This window comes from Pelobates fuscus, chromosome 2 (genome assembly GCF_036172605.1).
Source record: "Pelobates fuscus isolate aPelFus1 chromosome 2, aPelFus1.pri, whole genome shotgun sequence".
NCBI lineage: Eukaryota > Metazoa > Chordata > Amphibia > Anura > Pelobatidae > Pelobates > Pelobates fuscus.
In genome coordinates this window covers 371,972,863-371,989,395 of record NC_086318.1, presented here as the reverse complement: position 1 = coordinate 371,989,395, position 16,533 = coordinate 371,972,863, and the positions used below count along the sequence as shown (strand labels likewise).

Sequence of the window (16,533 nt, the reverse complement as noted above, 5' to 3'; positions counted from 1 at the left end):
CCATTTTACCACCAATTTTTGCCAAACTTCGCATAGGTAATTTCTTTGTTTGCTTTTTTTTTTCCACATACATTGCAATTCAGGTATAAATTCCCAGATCCTGTTATGTGTTGCTGCCAAAAAAAACACTAAAATGTGTCCAGCAATATCTCCAGAGTACAGTGATACCACCCATGCATAAGTTTGCCAGGTTGTTTTGGTGTTTGTTTAAAGGCCACATTTGGCAGGTGCGCATATCTGTTTTCCAACTTGGAATTTTGAAATGTAGTCAACCTGCGCCCATGTCTTATTTGGGACATTTTTGAAGCCGGCCAATGTATTCTACCCCCATCAAATCGTATATTTTCGAAAAGTAGACAACCCAGGGTATTTTGAATGGTGGTATTTTAAAATGTTTCATGCACTAATTCTACCATCAGCCTTTGTCTAAGTTTTGGGTAGTAATTTTTTTTTGTATTTTTTCACACACATTGTATTTTAGGCATGAATTAACTGTTAACTGATCCTTTTGTGTCACTGCCAAACACCCCAATATGTGTTCGGCAACATCTTCTGAGTACAACAGTGATACATCGCAATGCATAAGTTTGCTGGGTTGTTTGGGGGCTAAAAGGTCACGATAGAGATTTGTGCATGTCCGTTTTTCAACTTGATATAGGTATGCTTGGCCTATCTTCAGTTTGGTGTATTTTTGCATCCCCCAGTTAGATACCATCATGAAAGTATATATTTTAATGAAGTAGACATGACAGGGTATATGGGTTGTTTTAACTATCTTCCTCTAAGAAAATTTTAGAGAGAGAGCATGGTGGTAATTTTTTAATTCTGATTTTTGATTTTAGCCAGCTGGTTATATGTTACTGCCAGAAAACACCCCAGTTTGTTTTCTGCAAAGTCCCCTGAGTACACCGATTTTACAGTAACACATTTTGGACTTGCCCATTTTGGCTGAATATAGTTTGCTAGGAACATGTTGAGTGTGGTGCATTTTTACATCCCCCAAGTTTAATCTATGGTTTGAAAGTATTTATTTTTATAAAGTAGATATCCAAGGTTATAGAAGATGGGGTGTTTTGACTACTTTCCCCCAACCATTTTGCCCCACAAATTCAGAGAAAGTGTGTGGTGGTAATATTTGAATTCGGTTTTTTTTTTATGCACACATTGCTTTTAGATTTTGGCTTGTTAAAAGTTACTGACATTAAGAATGTATCAATTGATATATTTTGTTGGGGGTATGAACTTCAGTAAATTTGTTTTGAATATGGTCTACCAGTGGGCATATTTTATAAAGCCTATTATATGGGGCAGGGGGGATGATCTCTAGGATGATATAGGGTATTGTCATTAAAGTGTAAAAAGTGGAGCAGCAACTCATATCTTGCTCTAGATATAGTTTGGGAGTACACTGGATTAGAACAGATAGGGTTGGTGCTCCAGTAAGAACGAATTGATGGCTTCTTTATAATCCCCAGGAGCATAGTAGTTCAGGGACATCTGTGAGATGCCATCTCCTCCCAGATGGTATCCCCTAAAAATAACTCCATATATTGCATAGGAGAAAAGTCATGCACATTAACATTAATGCCTGCATTGGCACTAAAAGGAGTGATGTTGGGCTCAGCTAAGTGTGGAGGTACCCAGTCCTCCTCCACATTCAGCGTAGCAGGGGAACCGCAGCTTCTTTTTTCAGCCGGCTCACACACAGATGACGTGTCACTAGACGTGTCAGAAAACTGATCTGGAAAAAACGAGTTACGGCGCACTCAGACTTGTAAAAATTAATAACTAAGAAGGCTACTATAAAACGCCTATCTAAGAGAATAAATATGGGGATTTAGTTCCACCATATGGCCATATTTATTCTCTTAGATAGGCGTTTTATAGTAGCCTTCTTAGTTATGAATTTTTACAAGTCTGAGTGCGCCATAACTATTTTTTTCTGTATGAATTTTGGTCACTGCGGCAGCACCTTTCTTGTATAATGCATCTTTCGGGTGTGCCCGCAATCTCTTTTCTGTGCAATAAAACTGATATGGGTCAAAATCGGAAGCAGTCCTATCTAACTGGCTAAACTAACAAATGACTAACACACAATTTATATATTTTGTTTTACAATCTACCTTAATTCTATGCTAAAATGACTAAAACTACCTCATACACAGCTTTTTAACAAAAAAATAACCCTTAAAGGACCACTATAGGCACCCAGGCCACTTCAGCTTAATGAAGTGGTCTGGGTGCCAGGTCCAGCTAGGTGTAACCCTTTTTTATATAAACATAGCAGTTTCAGAGAAACTGCTATGTTTATATTCGGGTTAAGCCAGCCTCTAGTGGCTGTCTCATTGACAGGCGCTTGTGTGCTTCTCACTGTGAAAATCACAGTGAGAAGACGCCAGCGTCCATAGGAAAGCATTGTAAATGCTTTCCTATGAGACCGGCTGAATGCGCGCGCGGCTTCTGCCGCGCATGCGCATTCAGCCGAGGATGAGGAGAGCAGGAGGAGAGCTCCCTGCCCGGCGCTGGAAAAAGAGGTAAGTTTAACCCCTTCCATCCCCTGGGAGGGGGACTCTGAGGGTGGGGGCACCCTCAGGGCACTATAGTGCCAGAAAAACGAGTATGTTTTCCTGGCACTATAGTGGTCCTTTAAGGGCAAAAATAAATACAGACAGTACAAATGCACTGCTGTAACAGGATTTGGCAGGGATGGGGTTAAAAAGGGTTGTTTTTATTTTTTTACAGTAATACAGTTTGGTACACTTCTGGCAACAATATACCATGATCTCTGTCTCTCTCCCTCTCAAAACGCTACAGAGGAGAAATGGGCAGAGATCACTTTGACAGCAGCCAATAACGAGCAATCGCTCAAACAACATAATTGGCTGTTACTATCTGCCTCACATGCCTGGAAGATAGTAACAGCGTTATTTCGGCGGGAGCAATCACTCGTTTTAAGTTATGACGGTTCAGGACCATCATCATTTCTCAAGGGAATGTTTCTGATGACGGTCCTGAACCGTCGTCGGTCCTCAAGGGGTTAATCATACCAACCCTGCCATGTTGTGTTGCTAAATTCAATAATAAGAACACAAAGCCCCTATATGTAAGTAAAATTGCTTTATTGACCAATGGTGTTCAATTTGTTTTTTTTCTTGTGGTTTGTCATTATTTTCAACATATTTAAATTATTTTTAATTGCTCTTCCTAAACCAGGCCATTTTGTCTTTTTCTTTAATTAGTGTATGTATATATATATATATATATATATATATATATGTGTGTGTGTGTATATATATATATATATATGTGTGTGTGTGTGTGTATATATATATATATATATGTGTGTATATATATATATATATATATATGTGTGTGTATATATATATATGTGTGTGTATATATATATATATATATATATATAAAGCAATAAGAGATGCACTCTCCGGTCTTAGTAAATGATCAATAGGTATTTATTTCCCAAAAAAGGTTTACGTCATCAGATCGACGTTTCGACCCTACAGGGTCTACCTCAAGATAGAGATATATATATATATATATATATATATATATATATATATATATAAAAAATCAGACTGTAATCCATAGAGGCTCAATGCATTCATTTATGTCTTATTTCAATGTTCATTCTGTGTTCACTGCATGCTAGGTTATATATGTATATATTTTTTTTATTTTTTTTTGTTCTCAAAAGTATGCTTTTTTTAAAAAATGTTTTTATATTTATTTGTCCCTTCACCCATACATATTATATATGTTAAATATTCCACTATTTCTTCCAACTATCATGTTATTGAAGACATGCTGAAACAAAAAAGAACCAAAAAGGTTCTATGTCCCAGTGTAGCGTCCGTACACACAACCCCCTGTATGTGGAGGACAGGGGGGAGAGTGGTAGCGAGCGCTGCCCCAGAACAAATGTACCGAATTGAGACTCCAGATATCTCAAAGGGGCTTAACCCCTGATAAACAACAGAAAAACAACAATTAAGTATGCAAAGCAGTCTCAGTGTGAAAGTGAGACTGTTTGCACATTCTGGAAAATCTATACAGCGTGGTAAGATCAAAAATCCAAGATTGACTGTCCAAATAATCTGGTAAAGATACTCTTATCAAATAAAGTATATACAAAAATACTGCAATCTGGTAAAGATACTCTAATCAAACAAAGTATATACAAAAAATCCTGCAGTCCCTTGCCAAACCAGAGTGCTAAAGGAGATAGTAATGCTTAATCTGTATCCTTACTTAACCCTATTCAAAGAGGCTTTATTGTGATCTGCTCAGGGGTATAGATATCAGAGTAGCAAAATCTCCATCTACTAGACACCCCAGGAAAAGTCAATGTTAGTGTAAATATATGCTCCAAAATTGAGCCATGTCCTTATCAGAGAGAGCGACAGAGATTAACACGAAAAATAGAGTGTCAGTCATTAACAGACTGGCAATAGTAATTAATAAAGCCTCTCTCCCTGTAAAACTAACTAGACAGGCAAGGAAAAGAAAATAAGAAATTAAGTGAATAAATCAAATAGTGATCATGGTGTTACAGACACCAGTGCCCAGTGCAAAAAACGAGAGGGTGCCCGACGTACGTTTCGGTGCTTAGGAGATGCACCTTCGTCAGGGGATAAACTAAGACTGATATGGAGTCTCTTAAATACCCAAGTGCCAGAACTAATGCATACCTTCTGGCCAATTACATGTGGGTGTGTGTGTGCACAGCTGAATGTGATAACTTAGTGGATGGACTCGGCAATTCTCGCCTCACATCCCCATAGTGATTGTATACAGGTCCAGTCCCGATCACATGATCATCTGTGCCGTACATCACGTGACATGCGTCACGTGACGTCAACCCCACCTGACGCGTCCGTCATATGGTGTGTATCCGGCCGGCCTATGTGGGCAGGGTTACCACAACATCCCCACTTCTCTCCGCCCATCGAACTGCAGTGGGCGGACCCAAAACGTCCGTATGGAGCTAAAATAGCTTACGGTCCCAACGGGTCAAAATTGCCCAACATATGAACTTGTGTCGATATATACATATGTCACTACCTAACCCGAGGTGGACACATGTAATATCGATGTAGTGTACTAAATAAAAAGTCCGATCTCTGGGGTATGCCCAGGGTGAAATGTATAACAGGTGATCATAATGTGATGGAGGCACATAGAGGTAAATGGATAAAAGTGGCAGGGTCTGTATGAACCTCAGGTACCATATATGGGGATATCCATAACAGTAGTATCTCCAGCCCATATGTATCCATTGCTATATGTTAGTGTAACCAATGTACTCCATGTAAATAATTCCTTAGTAAGGGTATACCCTGGGACAGTAATGAGAGACATTGGAAGGTGTGATCGGCCAGCCATAGGCACAGGACATTATCTCTAGGTATAGGTGTGATAAATATAGTAGAGATAATGCATCCATCTTGGTTATACACAGTGGCCTTCAAGGTATGCTACTCATTCTATGACAGTCATGTCAAAATGCTAAAGAAATAATCCAAATAGAACCAAAGGAAATAAAAAAATTATTATACTTAAATTATACTAATGATATGTACATGTAATATAACAAAACACACGCTCTATTTACAAATTTACAAGTATACGACAAGCCAGTCCAAATGTCCAACCCAACTCATATATACCTTTAGCGTACAGAGGTTGGGGACACGTTATTGTAACTCTTCATTATCAAAACTCTGAGATGAAAGGTGTATATGAGAAACCCTCATTTAGACCAGAGGGAGACTGGGTTTTCAGCTTATAAATCCAGAAGCTCTCTCTTTGGAGTAGCTTCTTGTCCAAATCTCCACCTCTTGGTCCCAGTGTAACCCTCTCAATGCCACTAAATCTAATTCCTTCAGGTGACCCATCATGATGCAGTTTCAGGTGTTTTGAGACTGGGGTATCAATTTGTCTTCTGGGGTTAACTGAGTTGACATGTTCCCGTATTCTGAGTTTGAAGGGGCGGAAGGTTTTTCCCACATATAGTTTTTTACATGAGCAAGAGAGTAGATATATAAGGCCCTTGGACTGACAGTTGAAAAAGTTTTTTACTTTAAATTCCTGTGTACCAAGGGCATCTGAAAATGTTTTGGAGGGTCTGCGGATAAAGCGGCACGCCTTACATCTCCCGCATTGGTATGTCCCCATTTAGCCATGATGTTTTTTGCGGTTCGCTTTTTAAGTGGCTGGGGACCAACATATCCTTAATATTGCGTCCCCTTCTTGCTGTCACCGAGGCCTTAGATGTAATTACCTTATGTATATGTGGATCCTGATGTAAGAGGGGCCAGAACCTGTCCAAGACTTGCATAATTTGGTGCCAGCCGGCATCGAAATTCCCTATGCATCTTATAATTTCCTGTGTTGCCCCTAGATTATGTTCACCCAATAGATCCTTACGGTCCGACAGAAGAGCCCGTTTATATGCCTTCTTCAGGCATCTGTTCGGGTATCCCTTCTGTTTGAATTGGTACTGTAATGCCTTGGCTTTTATTTTAAAATCGTCAAGGGTGGAGCAATTGCGTCTAAGGCGCAAGTACTGACCAGTTGGAATCCCTTTCTTAAGGGAGGGGGGGTGGTGGCTTGTCCAATTCTGTAAATTATTAGTTGCCGTTGGCTTACGGAACAGGGTGGAGGTAAGGAGACCTTCGTCTGTAAGTGAGATGGTGAGATCTAGAAAGTTAATTTTATTGCCACCAATTTCACTTGTCAATTTTAGATTAATGTTGTTGGAATTTAGAATGTGAACGAATTCCAAGAACAAATCAGAGGTATCTGTCCATATGATTAGTACATCATCGATGTATCTTTTCCAAATGTTGATGTGTTTAGTGTATTTAACCATATGTTCAGTGAATACCATTGTGGTCTCCCACCACCCCAGGTGAAGGTTGGCATACGATGGGGCACAAGCCGTCCCCATCGCCGTGCCCCTCACCTGGTGGTAGAATTTTCCCTGAAAGATGAAATGGTTATGCGTTAGAATAAACTGCATCAAATCCCGAACAAATTTGTTGTGTTGTAATGAGACTACTGGTTTACTATCCAGAAGCGCTTTCATATGTTGTAAACCAACCTCATGTGGAATTGAGCTATACAGGCTCTCCACATCGAGGCTACATAAGATAGCATCGCCACTGGTTTTTATTCCTTCAATGATTTTTAGTGTGTGCTTCGTATCTTTTAGATATGAAGGAAGTTGAAGTACCAATTGTCTCAAAATCTGATCCACATATAGGCTAATATTTTGGGTCAGATTCCCTCTGCCAGAGACTATGGGTCTCCCATTTAGCACCGGTTGCTGTTTATGAACTTTTGGGAGTGCATAGAATGTGGCAGTGACTGGATTTTTAACTAGCATGAACTGATATTCATCCTTCGATATTAAAGATCTGGACAGTGCCGAATCCAGAATTGTCTTTAGTTCGGCCAAGTGTGGGGTGAACAAACTTTTCTTTTTTAATTGTGTGAAAGGGGGGGGATCTATTGTCAGGTTCGTCATTAGAAATCAACAGATCCACTAGAGTATCCAGTGCACCCATGTCAGAAAGCTGTAAACCAAGGTCTTTTGCCCTTTTTTCATCTTTCATCCGATGAAATTTATGCAAGGCCAGTTTTCTGTTGAAGACATGCACCTGTTACATTGCACGTTTAAGTTTGTGCTGACGTGACTGTTGGGTGCAAGCCCTGTGTTCTTGTGATGTAAACACTTGCTTTGATAGCATTATAGTCTTATAGCAGTGGGGCCAATTGTTGCAACCATAAGCAACAGAATCCAATCAGCGTTAATTTGTTTAACCCTTTAAAGTGCACATATTACAGCTGACATAAGTGACTTGGTGTCACTTCAGAGAATATAATTTTCTTAATACATTGTACTGGCCAAATAGCAATTTTACAGATTAAAATGTATTTACCCACACATTAATTTGAACTTCTTGGGTTGACATTAGGAGCCAGGGTTGTTTTGTGGACATCCACTCTGTTCGTTTAAGAAATCCATAATGTGTAAGGAGGTAATATAATCTTCTCATTTATGCACTTTATGGTGATCTAAGGGTATAAGTTGAAAGTCTATCTACCTTAATGCATTCTGTCCTCTTCATAAGTTCTCCAGAGTAGCCCCAGACCTCTTCATAGTACTGTACAATTTTACCAGCTAAATTGCTAGTAAAGCCATGTTTTACATTTCATTACTCAATGTAGGTTACTGATTTTACTTTTGATACTCAGACATAGATTTAAAATCTACAAATACTTTTGCCAAAGTTAGTACATGATTTCATTCTCCCATCAAACAGTGCCACAAACTAAGCTTCGTAATCTTCTGCAGAAAGCATTTAACAGGGTGTACAAATGAGTGCGTATCCACATGTGCCCTCTGCAGCAGCCATCTTGGTACAGGCAGAAGCTTGCATCATCACTATCATTTCAGCAATATGTTGTTCTGGTAATTTCACTTGCCCAGTGAACAGGTTTAATATTTGACTGAATATTTGTGTGTGTCAGGTTGACTTTGAAACTATTTAGCTGCCCGTAGCCCAAAAGCACAGTGCAAACCACATTTAACAATGTCATTCTAGTTATTCCAATAAGGAAAATAATAATACTTCTGGCATTCATCTTCTATGTCTCTCCATAACCGTTCTCTGTCTTAATTGCAGGATATTTTGAATACGATCGTAAGGCATTGCTCATCAAGCTTCTTCTTTCTTGGTTTACCTGGCTTCACAATACTCATCAGGGACTTTATCACAGCTGCAGCCAGAGTCCTGAGTACAGACATGTTGGAGGTACGTATGACAATGCCCAGCCTCTACACTCCCAGAGGGGAACACAGTCGCTAACAAGGTTCAGATTTCTCCACTCCAACAGGTGTTGACTCATTAGTGCAACGTGAAACTGCTCTCTAGGGGAAAGATACCAGGGCAGCTGATGTGTGAAATTGTAGGATAGGATGACACACCGGTATTGCAGAGGTGTTTCATCAAAGAGCTGAAGTTTAAGAAATCATATCCTCGCTGTTATTGTGGCACTAAGCGTGGAGACTTTGGTTTCACAGCCTCATTATCTTTGTTCAATAAAAAAAGAATTGAAAAATCCAAGGTTCAGTAAGGTGCTATTATGCTGTGTCTACTATTGTCAAAAAGATGTGTAGCACCTTAGACATGTTTCCAGCCGTTAAATAAACTTTGAAGGTAATTTATTAAAGGAGAAGTACATGTTCACTTTCTATTACTAGCAGGCTTCATATCCATCTGTTTTAAAATGGAAGTATGTGTCTTTTAACAGAGACAACATAACTGCAATAAAGAAAATAGTTCTTTGTGAGAGTACAAGATACCAGGACAGCTTCAGTCCTTTCTTTGGGGCTCTTGTACCGTAAAAGCTTGGGGTTTTATCCATTGGAGCTCCAATGTAAGACAAAGCTGTTACTTTCATGAAATTAAAGGCCAACTTTCATGTCTATGGAAATTCCACCATTAAATAAAACATTGAAAATCAACTAAAACTTATATGACCCATCCCCCTTCTCTTTCGCTAAAATGGGGATCTATTTCATGAAACAATGATTGACAGGGGGGCTGAAAATGCACCCAATTGCAGGATAAAAAATGGTTGGATGTCTGCTTGATGCTTTTATTTTTCAAACTTCATAAATGTTTTTTTGATACATAGGAGATAAGTAAACATGTTAAAAATCTTGGGAAGTAACGGTTCTCCTTTACCAGTCACAATTCCATTTTAGAGGTAACATCGTTTTATTATCTTGGTAGCGAAAGCTGGAAAGCTCTGTGGATCAGGGTGACTGGAAATGGAGGCCAATAACTGTGTGCACAAGGGTTTATATTTAAACACCCCCCTATTCCCACTTCTAAATTTCTGTCTATTTCTTATTATATTGAAACATATTTTGTAATGGAGGATGGACAATTGACAAAGGTCTCTTGCTTTCACATTGGAGTTAATAGTAAGTACTGCTATGTTTTAGCATTTTATTGTTTTGTTTTGATTGAGTTGAGGGATGGTGGGGGGGAAAGTGTTCTAAAAGCGGAAATTGGAACATTCCATTGGTTTAAATGGTGATGTTTGCACCTTTTTCTCCGAAACCTGCTCTCCATTCATATTCTTGGTCCTCTTAAATTCACTGGAATGAAAGTAGTTATTTTATCGAATAATTACAGTTGACATTTATCTAGCAAATAAATAAGCATGCAAAAATAAATATGTTGCCATTTAGTATTACTCTCTGCAATATAATCAAGAAATTAAATTATTTTGTTTAAAAAATTTTTTTTTAAAAATGCTTTAAACACAAGCAGTCCTACGGGATGGAAGGAGGTTTATTTTCAGGAATTAAGGGAATGAAGGTGTACCTTTGGATATTTCAGATACTGGGATCTGCAGCATCAAGTAATGTACGTTTCAGATCATAAAAAGAAAAGCATTTGTGTGCTGACCTATTTTTTCCCACTTCTATGCTGTCTCTCTGCATTACAAACAGAATGGCATGATAATAACATGAGGTAATCAAATGTGGGTATCCGCTAACAATAAAAAGCTTGCAGACCAAGGAAAGGTTAATTGTGTCTCATGGGAAGAATAATTCCTAACATAAGTAGTACTTGTAATCAGCTGCTGTCATCTCAGGCACTTGCCCGTTCTACCACACCGCTGAAATAATGATTAGAAAAATGGCTAACAAGGAATGAAATCAATTCAGAGCTGGGCTGATTGGAAGACGATATCTTTGAGTATATTAAACCTCCTATATTCTTAAAATCTTTCTGTGAAACGGTTATTGTTTAACGCTTAGAGTGCTTTGACCTCCTAAACTTCTTCATTGGGAAGATGTATGTCTGTTTGCTTTTGTTTAATCAAACAAGGCAAATTATAGAAACGATTGTCAGATAAAATTTAAAAAGACTGTCAGAGGGAAAGTGGCGACAGACCCCCCCTTTACAATGAGCCGTCTATATTTTCTTTTTTTTTTTTTAATTCTTTATTTTATTTTGTGCAACAAGGTGTACAGACAAGCCTGTGGTGCCCCAACAGCAGGCACAGGCGCAATTAAGCATTGCTTTATCATGGCAGAATACAGTCGCACATTTTCGTTTTACAGGGTGTAAACATATAGTCATTAACAATAGGTATGAATAAGAACGTATGTATTTTTGAGTATGAGAAAATACCCCACCCCCCAACCCCCAAAAAAAAAAAAAAATATATATATATAATAGGATACAAAAACATTACCATTAATACTGCGCTGCTGCATACCCTCCCAATATAAACTGAAATTGGGGCGGTAGTCTCCAGGGGGCTCAGGTACTTTCTATGGTAGGGGACTATGGGTTTGAAAACTCAGACATCTTACCCACCCTTCGTTGTACACACCATGCCCGGACCTGGTGATCTCATAGTGATGGCGCCAACAAACAGTCTATGGTTACATGTTTTGGTTGCGATGCAGCGCGTGGGTCATAGGCCCATTTTATTTGAGTAAGGTGGCCCCCGTGGGAAACTTATGTCTGTGGCAACCCTTCAGCTTAGGGCTATGCAAAAAATGACTTGGGTATTAAATAACTAAAAAATAAAATAAAAAAAAATATATATATGCGTGTCGTCTCAAGCTATATCAATTGAGCTATTTCAGGGGTAACTGCCTGTTATGTGCCGGCGCCTCTCCCGCGAGAGCCATACTTAATGAGCACAATTTGAGTTAGTGAATTACAGTCATTAATGTCAATATTAATCTTAGTGAAGCCTGTGCGTCGTATATGGTCTGTGAATTTTAATGCCTAGCATATTACCTTATTGCGGTGTTGCCGCCCCTAAGTAAATCTGAATAGCAGACAGCGAGGTGATAACGAGGAATAAAAGATCAAATTAACAAAAAATATAGAACATATAACATAGTATAAAAGTTAAGACACAGAGAATTATCAAAAACTCGTACATTTGCCGATTGTCTCTTGTATGTATAGAAATAGGCTTAGTACTTATAACTAAGGGTTACCGCAGTAGCCGTAGGAGTGAACCTTTCTACACTGGGGAAGAGGCTGGCACAGTCCCGGTGGGTTGTTAGCGGGGTCAGGGCCGAGGAGGCCCAGGAGACGCCGGTTGTTCCCCGGCTGGTTAGGTCTTGGTCGGGTTCTGCAATCGTGATTTTTTGTGCGTTGTTCCCACTTCGTTCACTGGTCGTCTCTCTAGGCTGGCCGCCTCAGATGTGGAGGTTGTAACTGTGGCCTGTGTGTAGAGGTGTAGAGCCTTCAGGAAACCCGCTGGATCTTCCTGCGCCGACAAGGTTAGGACAGAGTCTCCTTGTTGCACCACAAGAGTGCCCGATGCTCCCCATCTGTATCTTATCCCATTTTCTCTGAGCTTCTTCGTCATGGGCATGAACCTCCGTCTCTCAAATAGGATGTTAAAAGGTAAGTCCTCATATATCCGGATGGAGCATCCATCCATCGCGACGGTAGGGGTGCTTCTTGATCGGGTCAGGATTGCAGATTTAACAGATATGTCCCTGGTAATTGCTATGATGTCCCTGGGTGCATCCGCGGGGGCGGTTGGGGCCTTCCGTATTCGGAAAGTGGTCGTAATGGGTGATGCTCCCGCTGTGGGTCTCACTCCTAGTGCTGCCACCACTGCGTTGGCAAATTCGAGGATGGCATCTGGGCCCACGCTCTCGGGCGCCCCGCGGATCCGCACATTTTTCCTGCGGTGTCTGGCCTCTATTGACGTGACCGCTCGGTTGAGACCTTGTATTTGCTCGGACATTGTTGTCATTTGGGCCCGTGTCTCCAACAGCTCCTGCTCTCTCTTCCCCTCTCTAGTTTCAGCCACTTTGATTCTAGCAGCGAGGCTGTCGACCTCGGTGCGCACGCCAGCTAAGTCGGCCTTCCAGACCTCCCTTAAGTCCACCAATAGTTTTTTTAATATCCCCCTTTGTGGAGGGTGAGGCGTCGGAGTCGGAGTCATCGCTCCTGTACACCCCGTTCAAGGCTGGTGTATTGCTGTCATCCTCTGTAGAGTCTTCCGCAGAGCTCGAGTCTCGCGGACCCATGGGTGCCATCTTGGGCCGTGCATGCTGCTGCGGCCTTTCAAAGGACGCACGGATGTCTGCTTGCTTAGCGCTTCCCGAGTGGGTCAGTTTACGACTTCTGCGTCCCATTTTTCTCCGGGGGGGTTCCTGGAGTACTCCGGTATTAATATTGCCGTCTTTCAGGTTTTTCTCTCTGGTTTTTAAGTCTATATGGCTGTGCGGATTGCTGGAGCTCCACACCTGCATTTTTTAATGGTAGGTCTTGATATGTAACATTTACATACCGAAGAGTGGTATTTTATGTACCCAAAAAGCCTCCACTCAGAAGAACTGGCAAATGTTTTCCTGCAGTGTCTGGGGGAAAATAAAATGTAATCCAAAATAACATTAACTTAAATAAAAAAACATAAAAAAAAAAAAAAAAGAATGTTATAATGTCACCCATGTATTCTGTAATATTTCAATGTATAAACTATTTTAATGTACAAACACAAACTGGTTGAAGAGAGGTATAACGAGATTGTTTATAAATGACACTTGTAGACATTATATATAACCACAGCAATTCTCTTAAAAAAAAAAAAAAGTTGACGTTGTGGTGATAATGTCTACAAGTATCATTTATAAACAATCCCGTTATACCGCTCTTAAACCAGTTTGTGTTTGTACATTAAAATAGTTTATAAAATAAATATGTATATATATGACAGACATCTTGTATTCCAGATCTGGCTCAGGGTAGTGGAATTTGCTGTCCTGAACTAGTCTTGTGGTAGGAGAGGTTGTGTGCCTAATGTAGTACCAAGTTGATTGTGACACGGGGAAGAATATTTTAGCAATAATTTTACCGAAGTGTTGCTTCATATATCCTCATTAATTCAAACAGGAGTTTGAATACTGAATGAAAACCACAAATGCTGATGTAGAATAGACTAATGAAAATATGTGAATAATGTTTTTAAATGCATACTTCAAAAGAAAAAAATAAATCACATTTGTATTTTTTACTACTTTATCACAAGTTTCTTATTCTTAACATTTTGTTTACCAAAAATGCGTTGGAATAAACTAATGCATGTGTGTGACTAAATACATTGTTAGTGTGTGCATAGTAAATAGTGGGCATGAAAGCTGTAAATGCATATACTGTTTGGGGTAGAGAGTACATGTTCAGCTGCAAAGTGTATTCACTAAATACCAGAATGTAATTGCAAAACAAAATGCGAACTTTAGGCAACAATAGTTAAGAAAAAAAAACTGCAATTTTAGCAATAGTTAGATATTTTAGTCTAAATCGGGTGTGGCCTAAAGGATGTACCCCAGATGTTTTAAAACTACAGCTTCCATGATGCATTGTCAGTCTATAGGCATTCTAAAGGCATGCAAAGCATTTTGGGAGTTGTAGTTTTACAACATCCGGGGATCTAGATTTTGGGCACTCCTGCTCTAAATGTTGTGGTTTTGTTTTCCATTCACTGGATAAAAACTCCATTGTATTATGATGGAAGTTGACTTTTATTCCTGTTTATCAATATATAGGCTCCACGGTTGGAAGCACAGATACTTCTTGGATCTCTTGTTTGCTTCCCAAACATTTATAAGGACCCACCTGTGCTCGATCTGTCCACAGGAGCAAGTGAGCTCTCCACAGAACACCAAGACATCAAGGTACACTATGCTTTTTTTTGTGCTAAAAGGAATCTACTGCAGCTTGAATAGATTGCATATTTAACAGTAAAGATAGATTTATGTTTCTTATTTGTTATTTACTTGTAATCTGTTGATATAGTAAAAATGCATGAAAATTGTTTTGTTTTAGACTGTTTTAGTTGATGTCCTGTTGAAGAATGCCAGGGATGAGCCAAGTGAAGGAGCCAGGTACGTCACTGCGAACAAAACAGCCTGCATTCATTTGTAATGCTTTTATGTAATGTCTGAGATTTCTGTATAGACTATTAAAGAATCCAAGCACATCCTTGGTTCTTCACATAGAACAAGTATTTTGTGATTGTTGGTCCAGGGTAGTATTACTTATATTTGATGCCTCCATTAGAATTCTCTTGATGTACTTTGTCCCAGTAGTGTTATATCCCATGAATATTACTCACCACTGCGAGCCTGTAGGGTCAATGACACACTGAATATATGAATCAGTGTGTTTCTAAGTTAAATGGTGTATGCATTTATGTGAAAGCAGGGATTTATATAAGATTCATTGTGTGTAAATTTGTGCAGTATTTGTGTATTGGAATGCAGTGGTAAGTTTGTGTGTTTTGTCAGTATGCATGTGTGAATTCAGACGTATATTTATGTAGAGTTTAATTGTGTGTTCCTTGTATATGTAAATGCAATTCTTTATTGTCTTAGGTGTATTGCAATCTGCTGTCTCGGAGTGTGGATATGTGAAGAACTTGTAGAAAACACAAATCACCCTCAGATTAAAGATGCCATTAATGTAATTGGAGTAACATTAAAGGTACCATTTCAACAGCTGTCTGTATGTCTTGTTAAAGATTTCACAGAGCAATTGTTGTATATGTTGCTAACAAAAATCAGTGTTTTAATTTATATTCTATTGCTCATAGGGGTGGGATGGAGTTGTTTTGAGAAACAAACTGTAATATTTAATTTAAAAAATTGTAATAGGCACATCTTTTAGATCAATCATATTTACACAATGGTGTTCGAAAGAATCCTTGTACGATACTCCTAAAAGCTGTTATAGATATACCGTCTCAGCAAAATTTAACAAGAGTCTGATTTGAGGCTATGCTTGCCATGCGTTGACCCAACCATCGAACATTCTACCTCCAGCTCCCCTGAATGTTGCGACATCTAATGAGTCTTAGTTACGATCGAGTGATAGTCTCATTAGGCAGTGTATTATGTATAATTAATTAAGAATATGAGGTGTGCTAATCCTTGCCATGAACGATTGCCTTCAATTAATTAAAGAGTGGTGAGAGCCACATTCTTGTGTTTATATCTGAACTGAGACAAGAACTTGCGACTCCATGCCTCCATCCTTGACAGACCTCTTGATAAATAGCTTCCCTAGGTTACTGCACTCAGAACTAATGAGCGTGCAGTGTAGAATTGCATTCGAAAGGTGAAGGTGACGCCTATACAAGTCTACGTGCTGCTTTCTTTGTTCACTTGTTTTGAGTGCAAGGTGGGATCTTGATTCACATCATATATGCAGCTATTTCTTAATGAGATCTCCTCCCAGGACAAAAGACATGCCAATTCACACAAAAAGAACTTGTGTCAGACTCATTTCTTTTGCTTTCTGCTACTTCAAATTTGTAGGACACAAAACTATCCTAAAAAAATGTGCTTACTTTTGCATGATTTTTGTTCAAGGCGGGTGGGGTGGGAGGAGAGATCTAGTGTTGGGTTTATTATAGACATGCGTTAAGCTGCTCCATATCTGAGGGCTA

At 39.3% G+C, this 16,533-nt stretch overlaps 1 protein-coding gene across 2 annotated transcripts in view; it reads left to right on the top strand.

Annotated features, from left to right (window-relative positions):
• The window catches only part of RALGAPA2 (Ral GTPase activating protein catalytic subunit alpha 2), a 276,792-nt gene that overhangs the window by 122,842 nt on the left and 137,417 nt on the right, over nucleotides 1–16,533 (top strand). For both annotated transcript variants that reach the window (XM_063443720.1, XM_063443719.1), the window contains 4 exons: nucleotides 8,709–8,837; nucleotides 14,633–14,761; nucleotides 14,913–14,971; nucleotides 15,461–15,569. In XM_063443720.1, the coding sequence (XP_063299790.1) occupies nucleotides 8,709–8,837; nucleotides 14,633–14,761; nucleotides 14,913–14,971; nucleotides 15,461–15,569 (426 nt within the window). The remainder of the gene's footprint in view (nucleotides 1–8,708; nucleotides 8,838–14,632; nucleotides 14,762–14,912; nucleotides 14,972–15,460; nucleotides 15,570–16,533) is intronic.